General features: G+C 40.0%; 1 protein-coding gene across 1 annotated transcript in view; it reads left to right on the top strand.

The window, feature by feature from the left end:
• AQR (aquarius intron-binding spliceosomal factor) overlaps positions 1-26,031 on the top strand; it is a 70,413-nt gene extending 44,382 nt beyond the window's left edge. Inside the window, exons 23-35 of the mRNA XM_063440073.1 lie at positions 3,059-3,169; positions 6,291-6,400; positions 8,460-8,595; positions 11,929-12,138; positions 13,713-13,850; positions 15,179-15,250; positions 16,526-16,713; positions 17,122-17,293; positions 17,816-17,986; positions 18,096-18,181; positions 20,392-20,566; positions 21,667-21,786; positions 24,969-26,031. Coding sequence (XP_063296143.1) covers positions 3,059-3,169; positions 6,291-6,400; positions 8,460-8,595; positions 11,929-12,138; positions 13,713-13,850; positions 15,179-15,250; positions 16,526-16,713; positions 17,122-17,293; positions 17,816-17,986; positions 18,096-18,181; positions 20,392-20,566; positions 21,667-21,786; positions 24,969-25,400 — 2,121 coding nt within the window. The 3' untranslated portion in view covers positions 25,401-26,031. The remainder of the gene's footprint in view (positions 1-3,058; positions 3,170-6,290; positions 6,401-8,459; positions 8,596-11,928; positions 12,139-13,712; positions 13,851-15,178; positions 15,251-16,525; positions 16,714-17,121; positions 17,294-17,815; positions 17,987-18,095; positions 18,182-20,391; positions 20,567-21,666; positions 21,787-24,968) is intronic.
• The last annotated feature ends 1,363 nt before the right edge of the window (positions 26,032-27,394 follow it).

Raw genomic sequence — 27,394 nt, forward strand, 5'->3', positions numbered from 1 at the left:
CAGCGCTGGGAGACTGAATATAAGGTAAGATTTTACTATATTTAGTGGGGCCGGGGGCTAGATAGTGATTTTAACACTTTAGGGTCAGGAATCCATTAAAGGACCACTATAGTGCCAGGAAAACAAAAACTCGTTTTCCTGGCACTATAGGGTTGTTAGGTCTCCCCCTCCTGCTGGACTGAAGGGGAGTTAAAACCCCTTCAGCTACTTACCTTTCTCCAGTGCCGGGCTCCCTCGGCGCTGGTGACCTCTCTTCCTCCAGCCGACATCAGCGCCACATAGGAAAGCATTACTCAATGCTTTCCTATGGACGTCCAGTGTCTTCTCACTGTGATAATCGCAGAAGCGCCTCTAGCGACTGTCAGTGAGACAGCCACTTGAGGCTGGATTAACCCTCAGTGAAACATAGCAGTTTCTCTGAAACTGCTATGTTTTCAGCTGCAGGGTTAAAACTAGGGGAACCTGGCACCCAGACCACTTCATTGAGCTGATGTGATCTTGGTGTCTGTAGTGGTCCTTTAAGTAGTTAAATTAGTAGTTAAATTTATATGATCATATATTGCATAAGCGTGCCACAATGTCAATGTACCCCATAATGTATGAATGTTTAGGTGAGCGCAGCCCTCTTGTTATCAAAATAATGAAAAAAAAAGTTAGCTGTGGTGGAGGACATCTGGTCCTGGTGCTGTTCTACACATCAGAGACAGACAGAATGAGTGTGCTATTACAGATTAGCTTGTTCTTTCTCAATCTCTTATTGTTTTGATACAATGTTGATTAAACTGGAATTAGACATTTCTAGCTGTCCATATTTGTTAACATGTAAGATGACAAAACATATAATATTCAGTACTGCCTCAGAGGGATTTAAACACACAAACACTTCCATGTTTCCTATGACAGTCACATTTTCCCTAGGAATATAATATGCTGTAATACTTCATATTAACTTTTGCTATGAAAGTATTCTACATTCTTTGGCAGATCAATAGAGTCCAACAAATCAACTTAATAAATAATTCCACATTTTCGGTAACACAAACGTATTATTTTGATGAATTAATTTTCTTTTTCTGTCCTTAAAAAGTGACCTTGAATGAACTTGTGCATGATAATTATATCTATCCCCTTATAGATAGATGCCTTTTTCCAGAACTAATCAGGTCAATTTGAAAAGTCTGCGCTCATAACTGAAGTCTCCGGGCTCTTAATTAATTTTGTTGCCTGTATTTGTACCATTTCCAATTTTCTAATGAATTTTTTTCTTTCATGGATAGATGCCCAGAATTACACTGTCAAGTCTTACAAGTCTTAACAAAATATCTTTTTAAATCCCATGGTCATATTTCCCTGTCTTCCTAGCCGCAAATATTTATTTGTAAAAAAAAATATTTTTTTTAATTTTTAAAGGGAAACTAAATACCCAAACCACCAGCTATGACACTGGTTATTGTGCAAAGGCTTTATGGTGCGTCCCCCTGTTTGAGTTGTCCTGACAAAAGCAGGGCTCTCCCAGCACCTAGAGCCGGTGTCAGACCTTGGAGTGCTGGGATAAACAGTTTGATAAAAGGATTGCAACCAAAGACTCTACTATAAACACTACAGTAGTTATGATGCAAACTGACCCTCAATTTTTTGCCATGTAGCCCATAGCCACCCCCCTAGCTGTGATTGCCACAGCCTGCATGAGAAAAACATGGTTTCATTTTCTATCACATGTTAACTTATTTTAAAAGCGTTTTGTCTGCTGCTCTGTGAATTGAACTTTAATTTGGAATTTCTTATCTCCTGCCCTGTTAATAGCTTGCTAGACCTTGCAGAAGCCTCCTGTGTTTGATTAAACAGAAAAGCGTAAACATTAGATGACTCTTTACAGGAAGTGTTTAGGTAGGCTTTGTAAGTTGCATGCAGAGAGGTGTGCCTAGGGCTGCATAAACAACGTGATTTAACTCCTAAATGATGGCAAATTGAGCAGTGAGACTGCAGGGGCATGATCTATACAGCTAAACTGCTTCATTAAGCTAGAGTTGTTTTGGTGACAATAGTGTCCCTTTAAATTAATCGTGGATGTTTGGCCATAATGAAGGGGGGGGGGGGGGGGGGGACTAAAAAAGCCCTCATCCTTTAAAATCTTACTCTTTGGGTCAACGGCATCTCCAAAGCTAAGAAGTTCTGCACTTTTAGTAACGGATTAGAGATAACCTTTATATGAAATGTAATATGAAGATAACTTCAAGTATTGACATTTGTTCTGAGTGAATGCCTGTATTCATCCAGTCAGAATATAGTTAAAATGGCCAGTAACCACAACATATGCAGCAGAATATAAACTAGTCTAATATAACATTTCCTGGAGAAATCTCACATATGTACTTGATATTCCCTGAACATATTCTCTTTAGCTTCTATTAGACCGTCCGAGCAGAGTGGACACTGGCCACTTGTCATTTGGCTTAGTAGCTGAACTCAGTTTGCCAGAATGAGTTATTCAGAGGCTAAACTGCTAGTGTAGTTTCTGCTAAAAGAACTCTAACATTGTTTCTCTTTAACAGAATCAAACGTTTGAAAATGCACTCAGTCTTTGAATAAAATCCCATGTACTTCTTACAATGCATGTCAGGGATGCATTGCAAGGAAACTACCATATTTTCAAATTTGCCAACCAAGGTAATCTGGTGATATTCCTGATTTTCCTCCAGACCGGCTGAAAAATGTTTTTCTTTTTTTTTTAATTTTACTTCTGTCATGGACACAAAAAATACGAACAAAAAACCCCAACAATTTTAAGTTGACAAGCATGCCTCATGATCCTGGCCGCCTTTCAGCCTTCAGATTGTTCCTGAATTCATCATTGTGGAATTCTTGAAAATAATCCTTTTGGCTGTTTTCTCCAACCACACGACTATCTTATGACTAATACTCTCCTTAAAAGTATTTCTTAACCATCTTCTGCTGTAATATAGGACTGTGATTTATTAAAAAAAAAAAAAAAAAAAAAAAGGTGCAATGAAGGAATTCCACTTTTAAAAACACTTTGTCAATATTTATTTTCTTTAAGGTTGTTGGTCCACCCGGAACAGGAAAAACGGATGTGGCCGTTCAGATTATTTCCAACCTTTATCATAACTTCCCAGAACAGAGGACGCTCATAGTTACACATTCTAACCAGGTAAGAGTGTCCAGCATTGCTCTTTAATAGACATGATCAGTTTATGTGTTGTATTTTTGACCCCTGCACATAGGAAGGGCATAGGTCAAAAACTAGATGGTGCTTAGAGTGAGCGAGAGTGAACTTTATGGGCCTTGTTTTGCTCAATTGCATTAGACTTAAAAAAATGAATTCTAGTGCCTTATCCCCCTGTTGCTTCTCACAACTCCCTATACATCATATGTCCGCTGGTTATCCCGGCCATCAAAGGGATGCTATAGGCACCCAGACAACTTAGACCAATTCAATCAGATTGAGTACAATATTCCTGTAATTTTAGCCTTGTAGCTGCAAAGCTTGCTTTACATGAGGATGTCCAGCACCTTATAAATCCCCACAGGAAAGCATTGATTCCATGCTTTACTCTGGGGAAGGCCTAATGCACACAAGGTGCTCGTCGCGCGTGCCATAGGTTCCATTCATGGACTGTTGTCGGAGGAGGAGCCCAACCCAACACTGAGGGACATCGGACACGGTCCCAATAGAAAGTCTTAAAGCATGGAATTTAGCTGGGCTTACCATACATATATCTTAGCTATAATTTTATATAGTTAGTAAGAGTTTATCTCTTTAACACATATAAATAATTGAGAATACAATAAAAAAAATGATTGTCCTGAAAGCAATACCTTTTTTTTTCTTTTAAAATATTTTATTAAATATAAATATAGACATATAATAACTTAATACAATTTTTCTCCTATTGTCAATCTACAATTATTATAATAGATTATTATGTTTAAAAAAAAAATAGACCAGCTTTAATTATGAATTGTACCCTCCCTATTACACATTAATCTTAGTGGGATCTTGGACCATTCACCATTGTTGTGTTGACTGAGATTTGTTGCTGTTTGAAGTTTCCTTTAGCTTTGCAATATTCCACTTACCGTATATACTCGAGTATAAGCCGACCCGAATATAAGCCGAGGCCCCTAATTTTACCCCCAAAAAATGGGAAAACTTATTGACTCGAGTATAAGACTAGGGTGAGAAATGCAGCAGCTACTGGTAAATTTCTAAATAAAATTAGATCCTAAAAAAAATATATTAATTGAATATTTATTTACAGTGTGTGTATAATGAATGCAGTGTGTGTGTATGAATGCAGTGTGTGTGTATGAGTGCAGCGTGTGTATGAGTGCAGCGTGTGTATGAGTGCAGCGTGTGTATGAGTGCAGCGTGTGTATGAGTGCAGCGTGTGTATGAGTGCAGCGTGTGTATGAGTGCAGCGTGTGTATGAGTGCAGCGTGTGTATGAGTGCAGCGTGTGTATGAATGCAGCGTGTGTGTATGAATGCAGCGTGTGTGTATGAATGCAGCGTGTGTGTATGAATGCAGCGTGTGTGTATGAATGCAGCGTGTGTGTATGAATGCAGCGTGTGTGTATGAATGCAGCGTGTGTGTATGAATGCAGCGTGAGTGTATGAATGCAGCGTGAGTGTATGAATGCAGCGTGAGTGTATGAATGCAGCGTGAGTGTATGAATGCAGCGTGAGTGTATGAATGCAGCGTGAGTGTATGAGTGCAGCGTGAGTGTATGAGTGCAGCGTGAGTGTATGAGTGCAGCGTGAGTGTATGAGTGCAGCGTGAGTGTATGAGTGCAGCGTGAGTGTATGAGTGCAGCGTGAGTGTATGAGTGCAGCGTGAGTGTATGAGTGCAGCGTGAGTGTATGAGTGCAGCGTGAGTGTATGAGTGCAGCGTGAGTGTATGAGTGCAGCGTGAGTGTATGAGTGCAGCGTGAGTGTATGAGTGCAGCGTGAGTGTATGAGTGCAGCGTGAGTGTATGAGTGCAGCGTGAGTGTATGAGTGCAGCGTGAGTGTATGAGTGCAGCGTGAGTGTATGAGTGCAGCGTGAGTGTATGAGTGCAGCGTGAGTGTATGAGTGCAGCGTGAGTGTATGAGTGCAGCGTGAGTGTATGAGTGCAGCGTGTGTGTATGAATGCAGTGTGTGTATGAGTGAGTGCGTGTGTTTTGGGACACAGCCTTTTTATCCATATACAATGATAAAGGCTATGCCCCCCTCCATTAAACAATTTGGTGTCACTAGTGTACCTGCAATACCTTTTGATATCTGAGTTCCATTTTTTTTTATTTGTGGTAATCTGCAATAGAACTGTGACAAATAATAGGATCATGGAATAAAGTAAAATATTGTAGGAATCCTTTGATTCCAAACACATACCTGTTAACCCTATGCTGTTGGGTTAGATGTGCAGAAACCTATTGCTAACCCATAATCATCACCTCTCTTTCCTTCTGTCCCAGCCTCTTCCTTTTATTTCTTAGTACTATTCTATTTCGTCTTAATTGTAAAATCTTTCCCACTCGCTTGCAGTGATATCCGACTCTCTCATGCGTTGGTATGTGATGTCCCCTCCCTCAGTGCACACTGTGCACTTTGTACGAGCCGCTTCATTAATTCTTATTTTAGATCGGGAGAGACAGCCACTTACAAGATACAAATGCCATTTATTTATGTTTGCCAGGGCATCCCGTATAAATGGTCAAATCTCCGTAATAGTGTGATAAAAAGCAAATCACTTTGTATTTTGTGTACTCTAATCTCTTGACAGCAACATGAGCAAAGATGATTTGTTTGGGTTCCTGAAAATTCATTGCACTTGTGTATATTTAAATATCCCCAATTAGAATGTTGTTTTTAATTGTAGAATGTATAATTAAACATAGGGAAATAGTGATTAGTAAAATTAACTGCCTAGAAACCAATGTTTCACATGATTCAACGGACTAGAATAATAGTGTCTTAGATCATTTTATTCTTTGTTTGATTAATATGCCTTGTTTTACATATCAATCTCTTGCTCGCTTTCTGACTGTGTATCTCCTTCAGCCTTATTTTTAATTATTTTTTCTGCCAATTTTATTTTCATTTTCACCCACCAAACACCGGGCTTTGGATTTCTTGCACCATCTGTTTGTTAGTTGGGTGAATGCATTTGGTGGAGTTTCCTGCAGTTTCAGCTCTTCTTGTCTCACATGCTAGCTGTGCTTGGCAGGCTTCTTTAGCTCATATGCATGTTGTAACCATCCTTGTCCTATTGTTACCATCAATTTACAGGCTCTGAACCAGCTGTTTGAGAAGATTATGGCGCTAGACATCGACGAGAGGCACCTTCTGCGTTTGGGCCATGGGGAAGAAGAACTGGAAACAGAGAAAGATTTCAGCAGGTTAGCTGCCGACATCAAGAATGCTAACACCTTAAAGGGAAACTGTAGGCACTATAACCATTTCATCTAATTGAAGTGGTTATAGTGCCTGGAGTCACCTGGCTCTGTCCCTCCTTTCAGTGCTAAACCATTTTCAAGCAGTTTAACACTGAATGGGGGTCCCTGGCTGCCCCCAGCCTGGCCTCCAATGGACATATGGCTAAGGCAGAGATTATACACAATGCATATGCTGTCATAGGCTGCCAGTGGTCATCTGACACTCAATCACAGTTGCCCATTGCTGCTCAGGCTAACACTTCCTTATCAGACCAAGCAGCACAGCAGGGATAGGCTGCTGCGGACTCTTGTTTACCATCCTTTCTTTAAAAACAAAAAAAAAGTTACTTGCACACTATCCCAAATCCCTACACTATTTAAATAACTGGAGGTTTATAGAATCACTCCAATGGCTATTTAAATGCAAGTTCACCTCCCACGTCAAGGCAAACCTCTTAGCGTAGGACTCACCTAACAAATTCACCCTGCTGTCTTCAGCTTCAGGAAAATAAAAATGAGACAGAGGGGTTTTATTTTTATTTTTTTGTAAACCCCTACATACTTATTAACTCCTAATAGGGAACATGTCGACTGGGCGGCAGCATTGTAACATGGTTGTGTGATCAAAAGTAAAATATACAAAAATAAGTCCGGCACTTAAACTCCCACTACTCCTGGGCGGCAGCAATGACCATAGTACACATCAGCCCCAATACTTACACTAAATTACCATTGGAGTGATACTAAAAACCTAGTTTTTTTTGTGTTTTTTTTTTTTTAATGTGCACGAGGATTTGAGATTGTGCGCGGGTAACTTTGTTTTTTACTGTATGTATTAGGGCTGATGTGTAGTATAGTCATTGCTGCCGCCCTGGAGTAGTGGGAGTTTATGTTATATACAAAAATAAGTCCTAAACTCAAACCGTTTATTGCTGAATGGAAGGACAGTGCCCGGAGAGTCACCATTATGATCACTTCCATGAGATGAAGTTGTTACAGTGCCTGCAGTGTCCCTTTAAATTATCTCTATATGTCATCCAAAACTCAGTTGTTGTGTGAGCAGCAATATCCGTAAGTCAGCGGCCTCGAAGATAAATTCTGTGTATCTTAATGAGGAATATTTTGTTTGGTATCAACTTTATTCCTAGAAATATCAACATCCCACTTAGTTTTGTTTGGAGGTATTTTATGTAGCTTGATTTTGGGCCTTTAGGTTGTCTGAACACATCATTTAAATCATAACTGTCTAGGAATCTTATTCCCGGGCTGGCCATTTAAATTACGGGAATTTTGTGAGCATGCATTTCAACACCCATCGCATAGCTATTTGCAGGTGCTGTGCTGTTAACATCGTTTTAGTATCTGGGCAGAGTTCCCCACCTCCACTGCGGATTACAGAGAGCCGAAAGCGGTCTGTCTGCGCTAATCCTGCCAGTGCAGGATTAACTGATGCTCTCAGCCAATTTAGTAGTTCTGCATTGCAGGGGTTAACTTGGGAGAGCTAATGGAAGCTCCTAAGCACTAATTACTAGTTCTCTGAAGGCTGTAGTGCAGGAGGGACTCAGTACCTGACTTAGCACAGGTCAGAATTCAAACTGTTTTAATACAATAAGTGGGCGCAGGGCATTCCTGACACCATAACCACTGCAGTGGTGCTGATATTTAGAGTGTTCCTTTAAACTCCTAGATAGATGGAACTCTTGCATATAATCACTCAATGTTAGGCAGATTGCCAAGGTCAAAGGTTGCTGTGCAAGCTACTTAGGTTTCAGCCCTTACGGTTTCTTTGAGTCAGTGACAGAGGATGTACAGAAAGCATTATAAAGAAGTATACTAATCGGGTTCTAGGATATATAATCAATCCAATGCTATTTCAGGATTAAGTGGTCTCTGATCACAAACCTTACTTCTGGGCACGGTTTTTCTGTACTGCTTTATGTGCCTGTGACTGAGGATCATATGTATGTTACTTGTATGTTGGTATAAATGCTGCCCTTTGTTAATGTAAATGTAATGTTTCCAGATATGGGAGAGTGAATTATGTGTTGGCGAGGAGGCTGGAGCTGCTCAAGGAGGTGGGGCGCTTACAAGAGAGTTTAGGAGTCCCAGGAGATGTGTCCTATACGTGTGAGACTGCTGGCCACTTCTTCTTGTATCAGGTGCGTAGCCCTCGTTCATTTGTGTAGAAAACAAAAACCAGACATCTGCTCCCCATGTGTGCACGAGTCTTGAAATTTAATATATTAATCACATATCGCCAAGTGTCCAGTAATATAGATCTCTCATTTACCCGTCACTTTTGTTGTGTTTGACAGTTTTGTAAGCGTTTATTTTATGAAATACCTAAAATCCCATTAATTGGCTATGGTCACAGTAACAACATGCTCACTACCCTTCATCTCACATCTAATTTGAGACCACCAGCAAGATGTGTACTCTCTCCTCCATGCTCTGTGTTCCCCAATACAATGAGAGCGATTTGATCATGCAGATGGGAGCTGCTGCTTTGACTGTGAGTTTAATCTTTGTATTAGACTATGTTACTACATGGCAGTATATTAAGACGGTTATTTGCGTTTCAAGTTACATTAAAGTGGAATTGAGAGGATACAACCCGGCGGGCTTGATAAGTGATTGGGGCCTACAATAATCCTGTGTTATTGTTAAACCAGGACATAAACTATTAACCATAAAATGATTTCCAGTTAGTCAAAAAAGGCAACAAGTCTAGATTATTCAATACGTTTAGTGGATCAAAGCACTATTGAGTTAGCCAAATTTCTCCATACACCGCATCACTAACCTAAGGCATCTAGATAGAAAGTCTTAAATAAAACTAATGTCTGCGTACTGGACTCACTGTAATTCATAGACGCCTGGTATGTGCAGAGAACAGCATTTTGATGAAAGTAAAGACTAGGAGTGATAATAGAAAAATAATAAGTGTCCTTCGCAAACAGGCAAAATGACTGGTGCCAGGTCTGATTTATTTATTTTTTTAACACTGAGAATTGCACAAGACCAGGTCTTTGCTTTCATTGAACTGATAGATGGAATGGTTATTGTCATTGGATTATTGAAAGGGCCACATGTTCGGTAGTGAGTTGTATACTTCATCAATGCGAAAGCAAGTTCAAATAAGTGGTAATGATTCAGGGGGTCCGTGGGAGTTTGTGTGAGCTTGAAAATCAGGTTCAAAAGTGAAGTGATCCCAGGGGTGAAACTATATGTGTGAATATTTGAGTAGGCTGAGAAGGACCAGTAAAGACGGGTACAGAGGGATAATGCATATATTGCGGTATTATAGAATATTACTAGTAAGCACCAAGCATAGTGTGAGATGTATTAATGCCCACGCTGTCAGATTCTACAAAGCCCGGTTAACAGTTTTGTAAACAGAGTTGTGCGAAGCAATCTCTGCAAGAAAGTACAGGACACTGTCTACGCCGTGATCTGATGCAAAGTTGTTTATGGTGTTTAGACTAACCCTTTAATCCAGTTCCATTTAATATATCGCTTGGTACACTGATACTTAACTGTCCCCTGCTTTCGGTTTCTTCAGCCTATTATAGAAGAGGGGATTAGAAACTAACAGCAGACTAAGCTGTAACATAAGGCAATAGATGAGCTTGTAATAAACATTTGCAGAAATCACACAGTCTAGCACTTTATAAATAGGCCAACATGTTTTGGGGGGTTATTTAGAAATAAATAATCGGCAGTATGTATATACGCTCAGAGGGTAGCTCCGTTATTTATGTCTATAGACACCTGCCATTTCAAATGTTAAACACAACTATCTAAAAAGAAAACACAGTTGTATATGTACAAATTAGTGATTGTTGTGATTCAAAAGAGATGCAATATCATTTTATTTATATATATAATACACAGAAACAGTGGCCATTAGATAATACTTGGTTTGTTTTTATTTACAGACTGTAGGGCAAGTATTGCTCTAAAATACGGCAAAGAAAGTCAAGTTGTAATATGCTCATACAAAAAAAATTGTTCTCCAATTGAAAATGATAATTAGTGACTCGCTCATGCCTGGTTCACATTATGTTCCAACAATTCCCAAGGCAATATATATAGTTTATCCTAAAACATTACAATATATATTTATTTGCTTTAGAAGCGGTTATACGTTTACTTATGTCCAACCGCTGGTGATTTGTGGCTGTTATACTCTCCCTCCAGTCCTGCCTTGCTTGTTTAGTAATGCAATTGACTGCTGGGAGATACTTGCCCAAATAACCAGTACCTATATTCCTTAGCGTTGCTGACATGGCTTCATTGCCAGCATATTGGCATCTGAACAAAGTGACATCATTCACTGGGTTCCTGCATTCCCTTAGCGAGTAGTGATGCAGAGCAGGAAAATAAACTGTAGGGTTCTCCTGCTGTTCCCTGTCATTCAGTCCTTAACCCTGTTGAAATATGTATCTTGTTTCTAAGTCTGTGCAAGTGGCAGTCAGTATTTTGTTCCCCCATTATTTAGATACATTTTAATATCTGTTATATCGATTGTCTATTTGGAATTGATTGACACTGTGTGTTGTAAAATTCGTCTTTGTAATTTACTAAACATTTTTCTATATATAATGTAATTGGCACTTACTATAATGAGGTATGCCATAACCATTATTGTGACTTGCAGGTACTGGTTGTTTGGGATTATAGTGTCTGGCTGTAACCTGCTAGAATATCCAGATAACTGTTTGTCTTGGTAGAACAGTTTTTTTTTTTTTTTAAATAAACATAATACATTTGTATGCTGCACTAAGAGAGCAGAATGTTTTTTTTGTTTTTTTTGGAGCAGCACAGATGAAGGGTTGGGAGTAGTGGAAACACTCCAACATATTAGATGAATTGAAAACCAAATCTGTGACTACAGCAAAGTCGGAGAACTTTTCCAAGTGGGTTTTCAATTTGGAATAAAGTCCTCCGTGGGTTATTCACTACAGTGAGAATTCAAGGTGGATTTCAAATTTAATGGCAGAGTAGTCAAGTTGGCTTCGTAGCTGACTTTTTCTAGTCTGACTATTTGTACCTTGAATTCTCACTTTATTGAATAACCTGCACTGTGTGTTGATCACTGGATGTTATTTTTCTTAGTGGCTGCAAAGGTGGCAGATTCCGAATATCGTTTTGCTCCCCCCCCCCCCCCCACAGGCAGGGCTGGTACCGAAATAAAACAAACCATTCATGCCAGATTGTGCTAGATTGTTAACACTGCCCACAACACAGCTGTAAACATGTACGTAACAATAAAGTTCTGATTATACTTTGAAATCGTTGGGGGGAAACAAACTGTGTTTTGATGAAAATGCTTCCAAGCAGGAAAGTCTTTCTGACCATCTTGGTGTCTGAATATTTTAGGATCTTTATTATGTTATTTTTACAATGTAGACCTTTTTTTGCGCCTTGCGATTAGACATGGAGGACTGTTATACTAATATAACACATTTCTTTTGTGTTTATTTTCGCAGATTATGTCACGTTGGGAGGCCTACCTTAGCAAGGTGAAAGCTAAACCAACACATACTCCGGATGTGAGTGACATTGCTAAATTCTTCCCTTTCCACCAATACTTCCTGAACGCCCCACAACCCATCTTCAAGGGTGGTTCCTATAAGGAGGATATGGAGCTGGCGGAAGGGTGCTTCCGACACATCAAAAAGATCTTCACCCAGCTAGAGGTGAGTCCAGATAGCTTTCACAGTATAAATAGTCCTTCCTGGATGCCAAGCATGTATGTAAAACAATCCTGCAATTAAGAAGAGGACATTTTGATACTTGGCTGAAGTCAATATTGCAATCCACTTTCATTCCTAAATGTTATACTAAACTGTTAACATGCATTCTTTAGAAGCTTCATGTAGTGCACAACTGATTGAATTGCCTTTGTAAAATAGATGCTAAATATATAGACAATGACACATAAAAAAAAAAAACAGCTGCGGCTTTATCTAACCTGTGCGTCAATGTATGTAAATGAATGCCAGTCCTTTCCTGGGGTACCTTTAAAGGAACATTACATGCACCATAACCACTATAGCTTGATGCAGTGGTCATTGAGCCAGGAATGCACTGCCACCACCCTCCCCCTGGCTACTATCAGCTGGAAGCTTGTTTACAATATAACCGTTGTGCAAGTTTTTTTATCTTAGAAATAAGCCCCTTTATTGACATATCTACATCTATAACATTTCAGGGGGAAATAATCCATTGGTTGTGTAATAGTGCATCCTCCAACTGGAGCGGTACAATCCCCAAAAGCCCTGTAGACTCCTCCCATGCAGGAAATACTCCACTTGTGGATCTGCCTCCATCAGAGACGAACGAGAGATTTATTATTTTCTATGAAGTACTTAGTCAGTGCAGTAAGGAGCAAAAGAGCGCTTTAAATTGTTTAAGCTATGTCCTGGTGGTGGCCCATGCTCATTTATCATTCTGTAGCTCTCCTGCATGAATGGGCCAGGTATAGGACACCGTTTTCCAGCTGCCCTGCAGTGGTGAGTTATTGGTTTCATTATGATATACTCGAGGCTCCCCAGCTGTGGTACTAATAATTGAATACAAGCCCTTGAGTAGAGGCTTCCTGTTTTGGCATGCTAACTAGCTCTGTATTGCACACAGGAACTTTATAGATCCTCCTTAATAAACAGGCCCTTATATGCAAGGCTCCCTAGATTGGTTCCAACTCTCCATTATGGATTTTCAAGGACTGTGACCAAACAGATGAAAATGAATGGACTGGTTAGCATTGGTGGGACACTATTTTAGTACCCCTAGATGGTGCTTTTTCAGCAGACTCAAAAACCTATGTTAACACGTTATAGCTTTAAATCCAAACGCGTGTATTTAGAGATCTAACATTCGTAGTAAACAGAAAGAGAAAAGGTATATACTCTGTAAGATATGTTTATAGATGATTTGATAATACAAACTGAACTCACAATTGTCTAGTGTTCAAACTCTTATCTTCCTCATTTTGCAGTAAAGAGGAAGAATAACTTAATGAGGCTGTACAGTTTGGCAAGATGAATATGACATTTCATTGTGTGCCACTGTTTTCTTCACTTTTCCAACTGTTCGTGACACACAATGAATTATATCTTTGTCTGCATACTTTAGATAGTTCTGTTGCAATTTTTCAGAGGCAACCCCTATTATATGACTGAGTCGAATGCTTGCTAGTTTTGTGCGGGTGTAATGGATGTGTGATGTAGGAAGCCTTCAAATTACTTACCTTTTGTTTTGCTTTGTTCAGGAATTCCGAGCTTTTGAGTTACTGCGCAGTGGGTTGGATCGTTCAAAATACCTCCTGGTGAAAGAGGCAAAGATAATAGCCATGACGTGTACACATGCTGCTTTAAAACGCCACGATCTCGTGGAGCTAGGATTCAAGGTATGCAATAGAGCAGCAAAGTGATGACGGCCACAATCCAAGTGGTTTTTGAACAATGAAAGTCTGTAGGAAATAACAATTGACATGCTAAAAGTAAACCACAATATTAAGAGATACATTCCAATTGTTCAGTATAGCAAAGCAGAACTGCCCCTTGTGAGGTCTACCTCTGGGAATATATTCTTGTATTCACTCTATACAGAATAAAACTGAATGTTAATATTGAGCCAGCCATGCTGCTAACAGATGTACCTGATGAAAAGTTTAACATTGTAATATTTAATAGTATGCAAAATGCAATGCGAGAGCCTAATGGGTTTAACAAACATAGAGGGCAGTAGCCAAATCCTTACATGCATTTACTTTCTAGGAATTGGGAGATCATATGGCTGCAGGTAAAGCCGCCACATCCATTTTTAAGAGCCAAGTTGGTAAAATGGTAAACTTTGGTTAAACGAAAACTCAGAGCACCATAACTAATATATCTGCAGTGGTTATGGTGCCAGGAGTGCCCTGGCACGTTCCAAGATTAAATAGACTGTTTAGGAATGGTTTGACAACTTATGTTGGTCATGGCAGGTACTTTCCACCACTACGCATACTGCCAGACTCTCCTGCCACCTAGCTAAGCCTGGGTGTGCAGGGCCCCATCAGATAGGGTGTTTGGAGTGTCCCTTTTAGTATAGCTTTTACTATATACATATGCTGGTTATGTTTCCAGCTCAATGTATAGTGACAGATGCTTTAAGTCCTCTCTCTGGCTCTTCGTGATTCCTCCTATATTTGTCCTTTTATTTTGTACCTATATAAAACACAGACACATTGCTAAATATGTATGGAAAGGGATGCAGGGCAGCTGTGCCTTCAGAGTGTCCTCCAATCCGTGTAGTGTTGATACAATATTGAAGATAAGGACTACATGGATATGAGGACACTCGGAAGGCGCTGTGTTCCCTGCATCCCTTTCCACACAGTATCTATTTACGGCTAGAAAAGAGACTAGTGTGGGAAGTATAAGCTGTCATATTATATCAGACAAACGCTAGAAATCCCACCGTTTCATCAAATTGCTAAATATGTGTGTAGTTCAGCAGATAGTGTATTTATCTTGGAGTGAATTCCTTTGCAGTTTGTTTTTCATCCCCAAATGTCAATTAAAAGGGCCATATCTACATTCTGGCATAGTTGGCATTGGATCTCTTACATAGACCTGTTATTAAATGACCCATGTATTCTGCTGCTGGATATGGTTCTGGCTGAATAGATGGCTGCAAGTGATTCTTGCTCCTCTTTCTTACTGACTGTTGGTTCCTGTTTTTTCCCTGCAGTATGATAACATCCTGATGGAAGAGGCTGCTCAGATACTGGAAATTGAGACTTTCATCCCCCTACTCTTGCAGGTACAATTTAGAGCTGTGACCTAGAACTCCAAACTTTACAGAACGGAATTGTGCTGTAAAAAGCTTACGCCATTCAAATGGTTTCCCATTAAATATAACGTAAAAAGAATAAGCTTATTCCCAGAAGATATGAACATATCCTTTATACAAAAAGGGTGGAATATTTACTAAACAGTTACCAGTCACTATATCCAACTACAGGTAACCATCTTTCATCTTTTTGGTGTGCGCTTTTACCTTTTCGAATTTCTTTTGCTTATTCCCAGAAGAGACATTCTGGTGTTCATATTGCATAGTGTGTATTATATATGTATTACACTGAAGGTTCAGTTATTGATCTGTCCTGGCAGTTATTATTTACCAATAGACACGGATTAACTTTGTTTGAATTTTGTTAGCTAGGTGAGCCAATCTATTCTTCAGCCGTAATTTAGAATATGTTAAAACAAATTCTGCAGAACATCTTGATTAGGGTGTGAAATGTTCTCGAGAGTAGCTGCTATAAATAATTTAATGGGTGCAATTGTCTGGGGCCTAGTCAGTGATCCAGTTTTGGCTGCTGACTCAGACATTCAGAATGACTGCTTTCAAGTTCCGAGTTACAAATCACAAAGTGTTTAAAAGGGTCATTAACTAATCGGCTAACTGTGGTGAAATGAGACCCTTCAGAATTTAGACCATTAAAGTAGAAATGGGTAAAACACAATTCACCACGGGTAACCGTTTAATGAATATAGCCCAACATGTTTGTGCAGATCCCAACACAGATGGGATGAGATGTTCATTCAATGATATACATTTTAATTCACTCTGAGGACCCGCGTGAGACTAATGCTCAAAGCTGTATACATTTTATAGAAACAATTCAATTTATTGTAGGATTACGTTATTATTGCAATGCTACTGGACAGCTTTATTGTTTCTTTTTCTTCTAGTTTGGAAAATAGAGACTGTGATTCTCTAAATTAGATGCACTTCATACATGCAGAGGATCTGGCTAGGTTTTCTCTGTGGTATTTATATTATGTATGTTAGAGTATATAAAATAAACTAGTTTATATCGGCTTGTAATCCAGTGACTATTGTGTGCTATGAATGATAGTAATAACTGATATACCTATTTAGTGTGTGCTTCCTTTAAATATTAATTTCCATAGCTATTTAATTTTTTGTACGATTTCTTCTGTCTTTACATAAAGCATTTACAACAAATTCCCATTACTTTAATACCTAGAATGGGTTTGCCGACTCACTTGAGCCTGTTTTTATTCCCAGAATCCGGAGGATGGCTTCAGTAGGTTAAAGCGCTGGATCATGATTGGGGACCATCACCAGCTGCCTCCTGTCATCAAGAACATGGCTTTCCAAAAATACTCCAACATGGAACAGTCGCTGTTCACAAGATTTGTTCGGCTAGGGGTGCCAACGGTGGATCTCGATGCCCAAGGAAGAGCTCGAGCCAGGTAAGAAAAACATCAGCTGTGACTAATATGGGAATATAGAGGCTGTTATGTATAAAAAAAAAAAAAATGTCTGTTCTGAAAAGGGGTGGAGTCACCAATGTAATGTCCCAGCTGGTTTCCATGGTGACTGCCACACTTTTACTTTGGACCACGGAACTGCCCATTTATTTTTCAATGCAGCATCAATCTTCTAAAACCATAAGCTAACCGTATTCTCTGTCCCACGTTCGGATAAACACTGCTTTTTTTTCCTCCTTCTTCGACCCCTGATTTGGCGTCCAGTGGAAGGGGCCATTGCTCTGGTGTATCCTGTAAACAGAGCTTGTATTTTTCATTCTTGTTTTGAATGATTTTTTTGGATATTGTTGAAATGCAATAGTAGTTATTATTTTTCCTCTTTTCTGGCAGCCTATGCAATCTGTACAACTGGCGGTACAAGAGCCTGGGAAACCTCCCTCATGTGCAGTTGCTCCCAGAGTTCCGATCAGCCAATGCTGGACTTCAGTTCGACTTCCAGCTTATAAACGTGGAAGATTTCAATGGAGTAGGGGAATCTGAACCCAACCCGTATTTCTACCAGGTACTGTGATTTCTGTTCAAATAATTTATTAAACTAAACTGTGAAAATCAACTGATATTTCCAGCTATTCGCTAAAGTAAGAATTGTTGAGATTTCAAAAGATCCCCTCCCCCCCACTCCACACCCCGATTGTAAAGAGTCAGACCCTCCACTCCTTCCTATAGTGAGCAAGGAGCTTGTCAGCTGATCACTCTCAGCCAATGAGCTAAGCCCTGCACATTGGGGCTGACCTCACACACATCTGGCTCTCTATGGGAAGTAGCGGAGGGAATGAACCTGGGCACTCTTGGTACCATAACTACTACGTAACGCTGTAGTGGTTATAGTGCTTTTGGTATTGCTTTGCAGCCAAAGTAGCCGATTTGGAAAATGTCTCCATTTTATTTTGGCCTTAAATTCACTTTGTCAAGTGAGAATACATAGCAGTCTGGAAGTTGTTATGGCTATATCCTGATACATGGTTTGTGAAGGATCTTTTTATTGTGTGTATGAACCATACTAATGCTCACTGTCTCCTTACAGAATCTGGCAGAGGCAGAGTACGCAGTCGCTTTGTTTATGTACATGCGCCTGATTGGATACCCAGCTAATCGCATCAGTATTCTGACCACATACAACGGACAAAAACACTTAATTCGTGACATCATCAATCAGCGCTGTGGCAATAACCCAGTGATTGGACAGCCCAGTAAGGTAATAAATCAGCAATGTGTGTTAAAATCCATTATTGAAATGATGATCTGTGTAAGTGATTAACGGAGAGAGAGATATATGTTGACACCTTATTACGCTACTTCTGTAGGTTACAACAGTGGACCGATTCCAAGGACAGCAGAATGACTATATCATCCTGTCACTTGTCAGGACCAAGATGGTGGGACACATCAGGTAAGTGACCGTATTCTACAAAACACTCACCGTGACAGCCAAAAGATCACTTTGCCAACCTCTGCACGATCAGCTATCAGCCAGGCTTGTATGCAGATACATGAGGTTTTACTATCAGACAACACAGTGTGTTTGCTTCTTAGTAACCAATAGTACAGCCCGTACACTATCCGCTCCAAACATGCTAAAGCCTGTCCTGGATTGTTTGTTTAGTTAAACAAATCCCTTTATCGTACCCTAGCAACAAGCCACCTCTACCTGTCTTGATGAAGTTTGGTGTACAGTGATAATCAAGGCATTCTATTTAGATGTGTTCGGCGTGTGGCACCTTTGAACTGATTTCTTAAATTTCGAATAGACAAGTTGCTGCATGATTGCAGAAAGACATACCAGGTCCATTCAAAACCAGACATCTCCAGCTGTTAACGGCTTTGCCAGAGTTTAGACAAATTTTCCTAAAGTTTAATTGAAAAGCAAAGCTCACACGCAGTTACATAGTAATACAGGAAAACATTACAAGTTCTGCCTTTCACATGTCCTTATTACCACTGTTGATGCAAGAAAAAAGTATTGAGCTAGAAGCAATTTCCAGTTTAGCCACAATTAGTGGGATCTTTACATTCAACCACCTCACATTTTGCATCAACGTTGTTCTGTATACATAACTTCCACATTGGTTTAACCCCTTAAGGACACATGGCATGTGTGACATGTCATGTGATTCCCTTTTATTCCAGAAGTTTGGTCCTTAAGGGGTTAAAGGAAAACCTAAACGGCCTTATCCTCAGAATGTAAAGTGTGCGCTTTGTTGCCAAGCAGACAGTATTGTCATTTGCAACCAGTCCTGCACATTTACTCTCCGTTAATGCTCTTGCACCTATTAAAGTAAACCGGAATATAGACGTGTGGGTGTCCAAAAATAAATGTCTCCACCTGTTCCTATTTATAATAAATTAATAGTAACATAGACTGCAGCAGGATAAAATGGGTCAGTAACATTGGGCACATGAGACTGCCAACCCAAATATTCCAGATAGGGAGATCAGATGATCGCCCCAGCAACCAGAGCACAAGAAAGCCTGCAGTCTTCACATCCAGTGGGTGCAGGCATCAAAGGGGACTCTCTGTCGTAATCCAGCGTTTTGGGGGGGGGGTTACCATGGCAATGCTTGACTCGCTGGCAAAGCACCTTAATGGAGTGAGAGCCACAATGGATCTGCACCCATAGAAGGTGCAGTCTGCACATTCCGCCACTGGAGCAACTGGGATCAATAAAATATTTTGCCCCTGGCCAAAGGAAGGCGAGAGGGTGGGTGGGGGGCAAAACATTATTTCTGTGAAGAGTCCTCCACAAATAACATATACACAACCCTACACAAAACCCCACACACATATATAGCACAACAGGCAGTCCACGTACACTCAAAAACACATGCATAATACTCAAAACCACATACACATATACCACCTTACAAAGCATCTGCTGAACTTTTACGGAACACAAGCCCAATTCCTCAACATATAAAAAATAGGGTCGGCACACTAAGGGATTTCAATGTTTTACTATGGCAAAGCGTTTCCAAAAGATTGCCTATCTCTGGTCTATGACTTAATCTACTGCCTGATTAGCCTGTCGTTTCATCTGTATTATGTCATTATATTAAACCAGTCTTACTCCGAATGTAAGCTTGTCAAAAGTATTCAGTCTAGCACATTAAATGGGAATTCTATCCACTATAATCACTACAGCTCATTGGTTCCCTTTTCTTTACATTTTGGTGTGTTCTGTGCAGTTCTGCCCTACCAAATGCTGTTCTATCCAACCTGGATGGCCCTTATCACCTGGGAGCAAGTTAGCCATTCGCTCGTAGCCTATTATAACAACCAATCCAGGTGAAAGTATTAGCACCTGGTAATTCAAAAGTGCAGTCTCCACAATAGTTGACACCCCAAGACTCCCAGCACCATAACCACAAATAAGCAATAGGAGGTATGTGCTTAGAGTATTCTTTCAAAAAACGCGGAAGCACTATTGCAGTCCACTAACACTTTGATCATACCACGTCTTTCAAAACTTTGCAGGATTACTCCCTAAGCCAGACACAATTCCGATATTTTGACCTGAACTTTACAATTCCTAGTTTAGTAATTAACCCCATGTGTTCTAAACTTGTCGCACAATGTCATCTGTTAATTTTTCTTCCTTACAGGGATGTCAGACGGTTAGTGGTTGCAATGTCCAGAGCTCGCCTTGGTCTCTATATCTTCGCACGAGTCTCCCTTTTCCAGAATTGTTTTGAACTGACACCAGCTTTCAGCCAGCTCACCGCTCGCCCTCTGCAACTGCACATTCTCCCAGCAGAGACCTACCCCACGCAGAGAAAGGTAAGGACCATTAGCATCTACTCTATCAATAGTAATTAATGAACTGCATGGTATGGAGTGGTGGGCACTCACAGGAAGATGCTGAAATAGCACCTAGCTCTCTAGGCCACTCTCGGCGTTCACCAGCTTTTACTAACTGAGAAATTAGAAAAGTGGTTAGTAAGCCATATGGTCACTGGGAAGATCCCCCGCTTTGAGAATTAATTGCTTTTCCAGAACTGGGTGGATCTGTTTGGAATGCAAGATCTCATGGTCTGTCACAAGTAACATTGAAAGAGAAAAACAAATGACTGAACTCACAGAAATAAACCGTGAATATAACCATTATGCATCCGGCTAAAATAGGAACATACTAGATAGCAATATACTAAAAGAACGTTCACTATTAGAGCACTGACAATGAAGGAGTTTCTGTCCCAACAGGTCTCTGATGGAGTACCGGGTGAGACATTAAACCCATTGGATGGTTCACGTTTCCTTCTATATGGTCACAGTGATTTTACTGATCTACTAACTGAACTTGTTCTAACACCCACAGTGACAACAATCTGCTGACTCCACATGCAGTTCAGGGTAGAATAAATCTACAGTGAACTGGTGGAGTGTGGAGTCTTCAGCTTTTTTCTTTCTAACGGTTTTCTTTTACTCGCCATGGTTATTGTTTTGGAAGCATTTCCATGTGAGAGATGCAGCTGAATAATTAAAAACAGCCATCCTTTCACTGCATTTCCTTTAGTTGGCACTGCCATCTTCTCGACATGCCTCGTGCACGTGAACTTTGAGTAGAATCCCATCATATTCACAGAACATGTTACAGTTCCATCACTAAGGCCCCGACACACTAACAAATAGCTACTCAAATTTTCAATCCCTTCTGAAGTCAAATTAAAAATGACGTAGAAAACAGTCAATAAACCTCTCCAGTAGAAAGTCTCCCATTAAGCCTTTATCAAACGTCCTAGACTGAAGCCAAAATGTTGCCATTGACTTGGAGCACCCAATAAAGGATCACTTTTTTTTTTGTTTTGGTTTTTGTAAGAGGTTCCTACTGAGTCATCTTTACCTGTGTATGGACTGTTTCTCTTTATTTTATCTTGCAGAATGGAGACTTGCTGCCCTACCCAGCCCAAGTGATTAAGAACATGCCAGAGATGGCAAGCTTTGTGTACAATATGTACATGCACATGATGCAGAGCAGTCAGCAGTTGCATTATCGCCAGGTAAGACCATCCAATTATTTATATATATATATATATATATATATATATATATATATATACACACACATCACTGTATTTTACAAATTGCTGTCCGCGTCTTTAGCTGATGAGAAAATGGTTTGTTCAATTCCTACTACGGCAACATGTCGTATTAGAGGACCGTTGACAACACCGAAGGCCCAGAGGCCAGCTTTCTAGTCTTCCGTTTTTAGAATGACAAGCCATAAGGAAAATGTCTAGACTGCAGTCATTGTTTCAGGTTCTGGGTTGGATTATTTTCCCTTCATACCCATTAAAAAAAGTTTGACTATTTACATGGGGAGAAAACTGAGCACCCCCATGATGTAGTAGTTATGGTGCTTGGAGTGTTCCTTTAAAAAAAGTTTGATGTTAAAAGCTGTTGGCCTAACGTGCAGTTCCCAGTTTAGTAGATAAACCTCTTTGCGGTGTGTGCTGTCTTTCAGCAAGCTCCTGTTATACATCATCATAATCTAATGTCTGTCATAATCATCTTTAATTCCCTTAATGGGTGTACTCCCTCTGCTGGGATATCTCAAGCCACGCTTTACAAAGGCCGCCGCTGAGTCTTTGTTTAATTTATAGCTAAACTGTGTATCTTTATTAACTGTCCTGCTCTGAACTCTCGCCCTGCAACATCGCATTGCTAACATGAGTGAACGCAGAGCTCTCTTCTTCTCTAACGCTGTGTTCTGTGATTCTAGTACAATGTTTTCAAGTATTAGGAGCCAAACTGCTGATCTTGTTTTTAAAGAAGGAAGGAGGAGCAATACATCTTTTGAGTTGAATCTAAAGTTAGGCATTAGCTGCTGTATCGTTGAGATTCTTATTATATTTTAACACTCTTACAATTAAGTGATAATTGTTCCATTTCACCATATGTTAGTAGATTACTAGCTTACGCTAACACCATAACAACCCACAGTAGTGGTCATGGTACTATGCATGTGGGTGAATTGGGCTGAATTGATTGTGTGGAGATTATTCTTCTGTATCAAGTGAGGATCTGTGCACCCATACATTGCATTCGTTGGCTGAGGGCAATGGGCTAACATACACCCAGCACTCTCAGGCTATTATTGCCAAGATGGATTCTTGGTAACACAGAATCCTAATTTCCACAATATCCAATGTAGGTTCAATGAAGGTACCCGAATAACGTATATATTAAAACGTAACCTTAGGTAGCTTACCTAGCTTGAAAATAAATACTGCAGATAAGCATTGCGTTGGTATGCTCAGTGCTATTCCTAAATATCGGTTGGTGGTCTTGCCTCTGTCTTATTGCTGCCAAGGAAACTTTGCAGACAAATCTCTTTTAAAGGAACACTTCACTCATCATAACCACTAAAGTGTGCTGTAGTTGTTATTGTGCTCTCCCATTTGTAGCTAGTCACACCATTTTATAAATTTGACCTCTTAGCACTGCTCCTTACAATCACTACGGACTATGGAGAATTGGAAACTCCTAAACAGGAGCTTCCGTTAGCTCTCCTGAACTTGGCTCTGCAGGGCTGGCTCAGTGATGACCTAGCTCCGAGAGGTCCCGGGCAGATGTCGAGGTGGGGAGTGGTGCCCAACACAGTCCTCAAGTACCCCCTACCAATCCAGGATTTAAGGATTACCCTGTTGTATCTAAGGTGTTTTTAGAAGAAGAAGAAATAAAAAAACAACTGGCTAATCCCTAAATCCTGGACTGTTAGGGGGTACTTGAGAACTGGGTTGGGAACCACTGCTTTAGTGCATTGTTAAATGGAAATCACATCAGCCTCAAGTGCCCTTTGATTGTTAGTTCCTGACTCGGAGAATAAAGTTCTCTAGAGCCTGCTTGGTGCAGCCTTATGTGATAACATGGTTTCTTATGGATTAGCCATTTCGTCCTACAAGAACTCCGATTAGATAAATCCGGCTGCTCCAGCCCTTCTATCCTATGCAGTAAAAATGTTGTTTGTGTGAACAAGACAGACAGACGGCAGCAGGAGTTCCCCTCCTGTTCTTGGCAGTTTACCAGCCATTCAGCAGTAAATCGTTCCGCAGAGTCTTGGAATGGGTTACACAGCAGTCTGAATGTGCTGCGGGTGCACTAATCCTAATGATTGTGTGCAGCTGAGGATGGAAAATGTTTGTGTCTTTCCAGGGATATCCAGACTTACTCTTTAACTAGACACGTCTGACTGTCTTTCACCCTTTCTGCTCATTCAGTGCTGTAACTAAATCAAAACCAGAACGTGGAAATGCTAGTGTACATATTACTTAGTTTTTTTGGAAGGTGGTGCCAACCCATTTGTAATGCATTACAAATATGCTTAAATATACGCCATTATTTCCTGGGCTTCTTTGCAGAATGGTATTAAAAAAATGTTTTTCTTTTTTTAACGGTCTCTCAGTATAGTACAAGTACTTGTGTTGGCAGTGGATACTTGAATAAGTTGGTAGACTTACAGCTACAGCGATTGTTTTTGCAAATTTGCTGCACTCTATGTGCAGAGACAAGGGACCTCCTTGCACCATAACCTAGGAATGTATGTTGTCATGATGCTTGTAAGATGCCTTTTATGAAAGCCAAGTACAGACTGCATGCAATAGTTGAATAATCCATACCTTATAATAAAAACTCTAATAACGATGATACATCAATAACTAATTCATTAAAGGGACACTGTAGGCATGGTGTCTCATTAAATTGGTTATAGTGCCGGGAGTCCCCTGGTACCATCATTTCATTCAGAATTAAGCTGTTTTTTATATTTTGTTTTTTAATGCTATATGAGAGTCCCTATTAGCGCATCCCCCTTTGTGCTGCTTTGGCTACGAGGAAGTATTAACCTGCGCAGCTGAGAGTGTCAGCTGACTACTTTTAGCCTATCAGAGCTCCAACTGACAGTATAAAGGGTATGACTACAAAGCAGTGTATAATCTTTTGCATTAGCCACACCTTTAGAAGGGGCCGGACTGTGGGTGGCCAGGGACACTTATTTAGTGCTCAACTGCCCTAAAGCGGTTTCACACTGAATGGAGGGACAGTGTCTGGGGACTCCAAGCTCTATAACCAATTCAATGAGATGAAATTATTAAGGTGTCTACAGTGTCCCTTTAATGCTACGAGTACAAGGATGAATCTGCATTACATTGATTATGTCAATTGTGTCTCTCCTCTGTAACAGAGTCTACTGCCACCGCCTGTTGTATCCAAGCAAAAGGATCCTCCTCCTCAAAATGAGGAAATGGAAGTGGATACCGAACACGTCTCACAAAAGCCCAATACAGATGATCCTCCAGCATCCATTTCAGAGGAACATTCCTCACCAAAGTCGAGTGACACAAGGGCAGCAGATGTTACAGAAAATATGGAGCAAGAGGATGCAGCAGGAAAGCATACGGTAGAAACAGAAGAAAGTGAAAAACAAGCTGCTGTTTTAAAGGTCTGTGAGAAGGAAACAGAAGCCATCGCTGAACCCAGCAGCAAGGATGGAGAATATGCTACAGAGAAAATGGAGACTGGATCTGTGGATCAAGAAGAACATCACGCAATGCCAGAGCATCCTGGAAGGGACAGTGACAGTGATTATAGTGAAGACGAGGGAACAGGCGCTTAGTTTATCACTCCAGTTAAGCCGTACATTCGTGAGGCAGTTTAACACCAGTTAAAAGCCGAAAGAATGCATTAATGAGTTCAATTTTGGGGGCACCGTTCCAGAATGGATGCATCACGTCCTTTGTACTCTATGCTACAGGAGACTTTCCCCATTTATAGTAATGTAAATTAAGGGATTGTTCTACAGTACTGAATTCTTAGCCAGAAGACAATACAGAATTGTGTTGGAACAGTTGCTGTTTTGTTTATGTTGGTGCACGTCTGCCTCCTCCCAGAAACTGGCACGTTTCCATTCCACATACTGGAAGAATCTGAGGAGCAACCTCTGCCCAGTTCTTTTGGGCACTATATATATATATAATTACAAGAAGGTAGGACAGCAAATGGACATTTCTGAGTTTGTTTGCTTTGACACAGAGCAAGAGGCCTGTGTATTCATTGACGTGGGACCTGTTTAGAAAGGACTAAACAGCAAATATTAGGCAGTTATCATGTCAATTATCCGTTTCTGAATAACCCTTTATGTATTTCCCATGTGAAGCAAGAGTTGAATTTATTATTTTGTGGAGAAGGAATGTAGATTTTCTCAATCTATTTTTGTTAATAACTTTTACAATAAAAAGTTACACAAAGTTTGCTGTTCCAGCTAGTTTATTTGGTGATGGGAGAAACCAGCATACAGGCTTGACTTCAGGCATGTAGTGTCTATCAAAGCGCCAGGAGGCATCATTACCAAGCTTTGGAACGGTATCCAGTTTTTATCACTTTTACAAGGAAAGGACAATCTTCAGTCCTATTGGTGGAGAAGTCAAACAATTTGATTTTTAAAGATCCTATATCAAAATGTAATGCTTCACTATGTTTTTTATATCTACAGTACCATCACTCCATAAGCAGAATGTTCCATGTTGAAACGTTCTGATATATGACACCATAATTCTAAACAGAATATATGCACACATACTAAAATCTTCTTATATTCTATTTGGCAGAATAAATACCTAAATGTTAGTTCCATTTTATTGCTACCCTATCACTTGTTAGTTATTTGAAAGCGATAAAACCATTATAAAAAAACACAGAATACACTGGAATTTCACAGAAAGTCCACCACAGTCCGACGTCAAGCAGATTATTAGCAGAAGTCATAGCTTGCAACATTGAATACGCAAAGTAGGAAGTAACTGCAACACGTGTAGATTATTGAGAAACATAACGACTCAAAAAGCTGCCTCTGATAGTCTGCACCAAGACTGTACGAAACACATAGATAAGTGCAAACAAAGATCGCTAGTATTGCTAAACTAGCATAGGATGAGGGCTGTAGCACAAAAAAAGTCATTTTTCCTGATAGAGAACGTATAGATCACTGTTTGCAATATCACATTGAGATGTCATCTTTCAGTTTAACCCTTAAATTTACTTTAACAATCTCAGCCTATCACTGGTTCCCAAGCCAGACCTTCCTGATCAGTAGTCGGGATGGACTATTGGGATAGTAACTTTGTTTAAACTATTTAAAACGGTTTACCACTGTACGGTAAAAAGACGCAACGGAGCTCCAACCCCCATAACTTCACTGAAATGAAGTTGTTTTGGTGTGGAGTCATCCGTTACGTCTCATGATGCTTATCCTTACAGCCTGAAGCTGAGCCATTTATTTTATTAGATTACCCCACGACCAAAGATTTCTGGGTGTTGTAGTTCAGTTGTCAGCTGAACTATACTTCGCATGAAATCTTTACTGTTCAGCTTAATGACATCACAAACTGTTGTATAATTTTTTGGGAGTTAGATAGAAAGGGTTTATGGATCGAAATTACTAAGTCCTGGATTAGTAAAAAAATTTGTTTACCTAAGTATTTATAGAAAAATGACAAGCTAAGAACTACTAGGGTTACAAGAAACCTTAAATGGGCTCCCTAAGCACCATAACCACTGCGGCACTCTGTGTTAGGAGTAGGAAGTGTCTGTAAAGTTTTCTGGGGTTGGTTC

This window comes from Pelobates fuscus, chromosome 13 (assembly GCF_036172605.1).
Source record: "Pelobates fuscus isolate aPelFus1 chromosome 13, aPelFus1.pri, whole genome shotgun sequence".
In the NCBI taxonomy this organism is placed as follows: domain Eukaryota; kingdom Metazoa; phylum Chordata; class Amphibia; order Anura; family Pelobatidae; genus Pelobates; species Pelobates fuscus.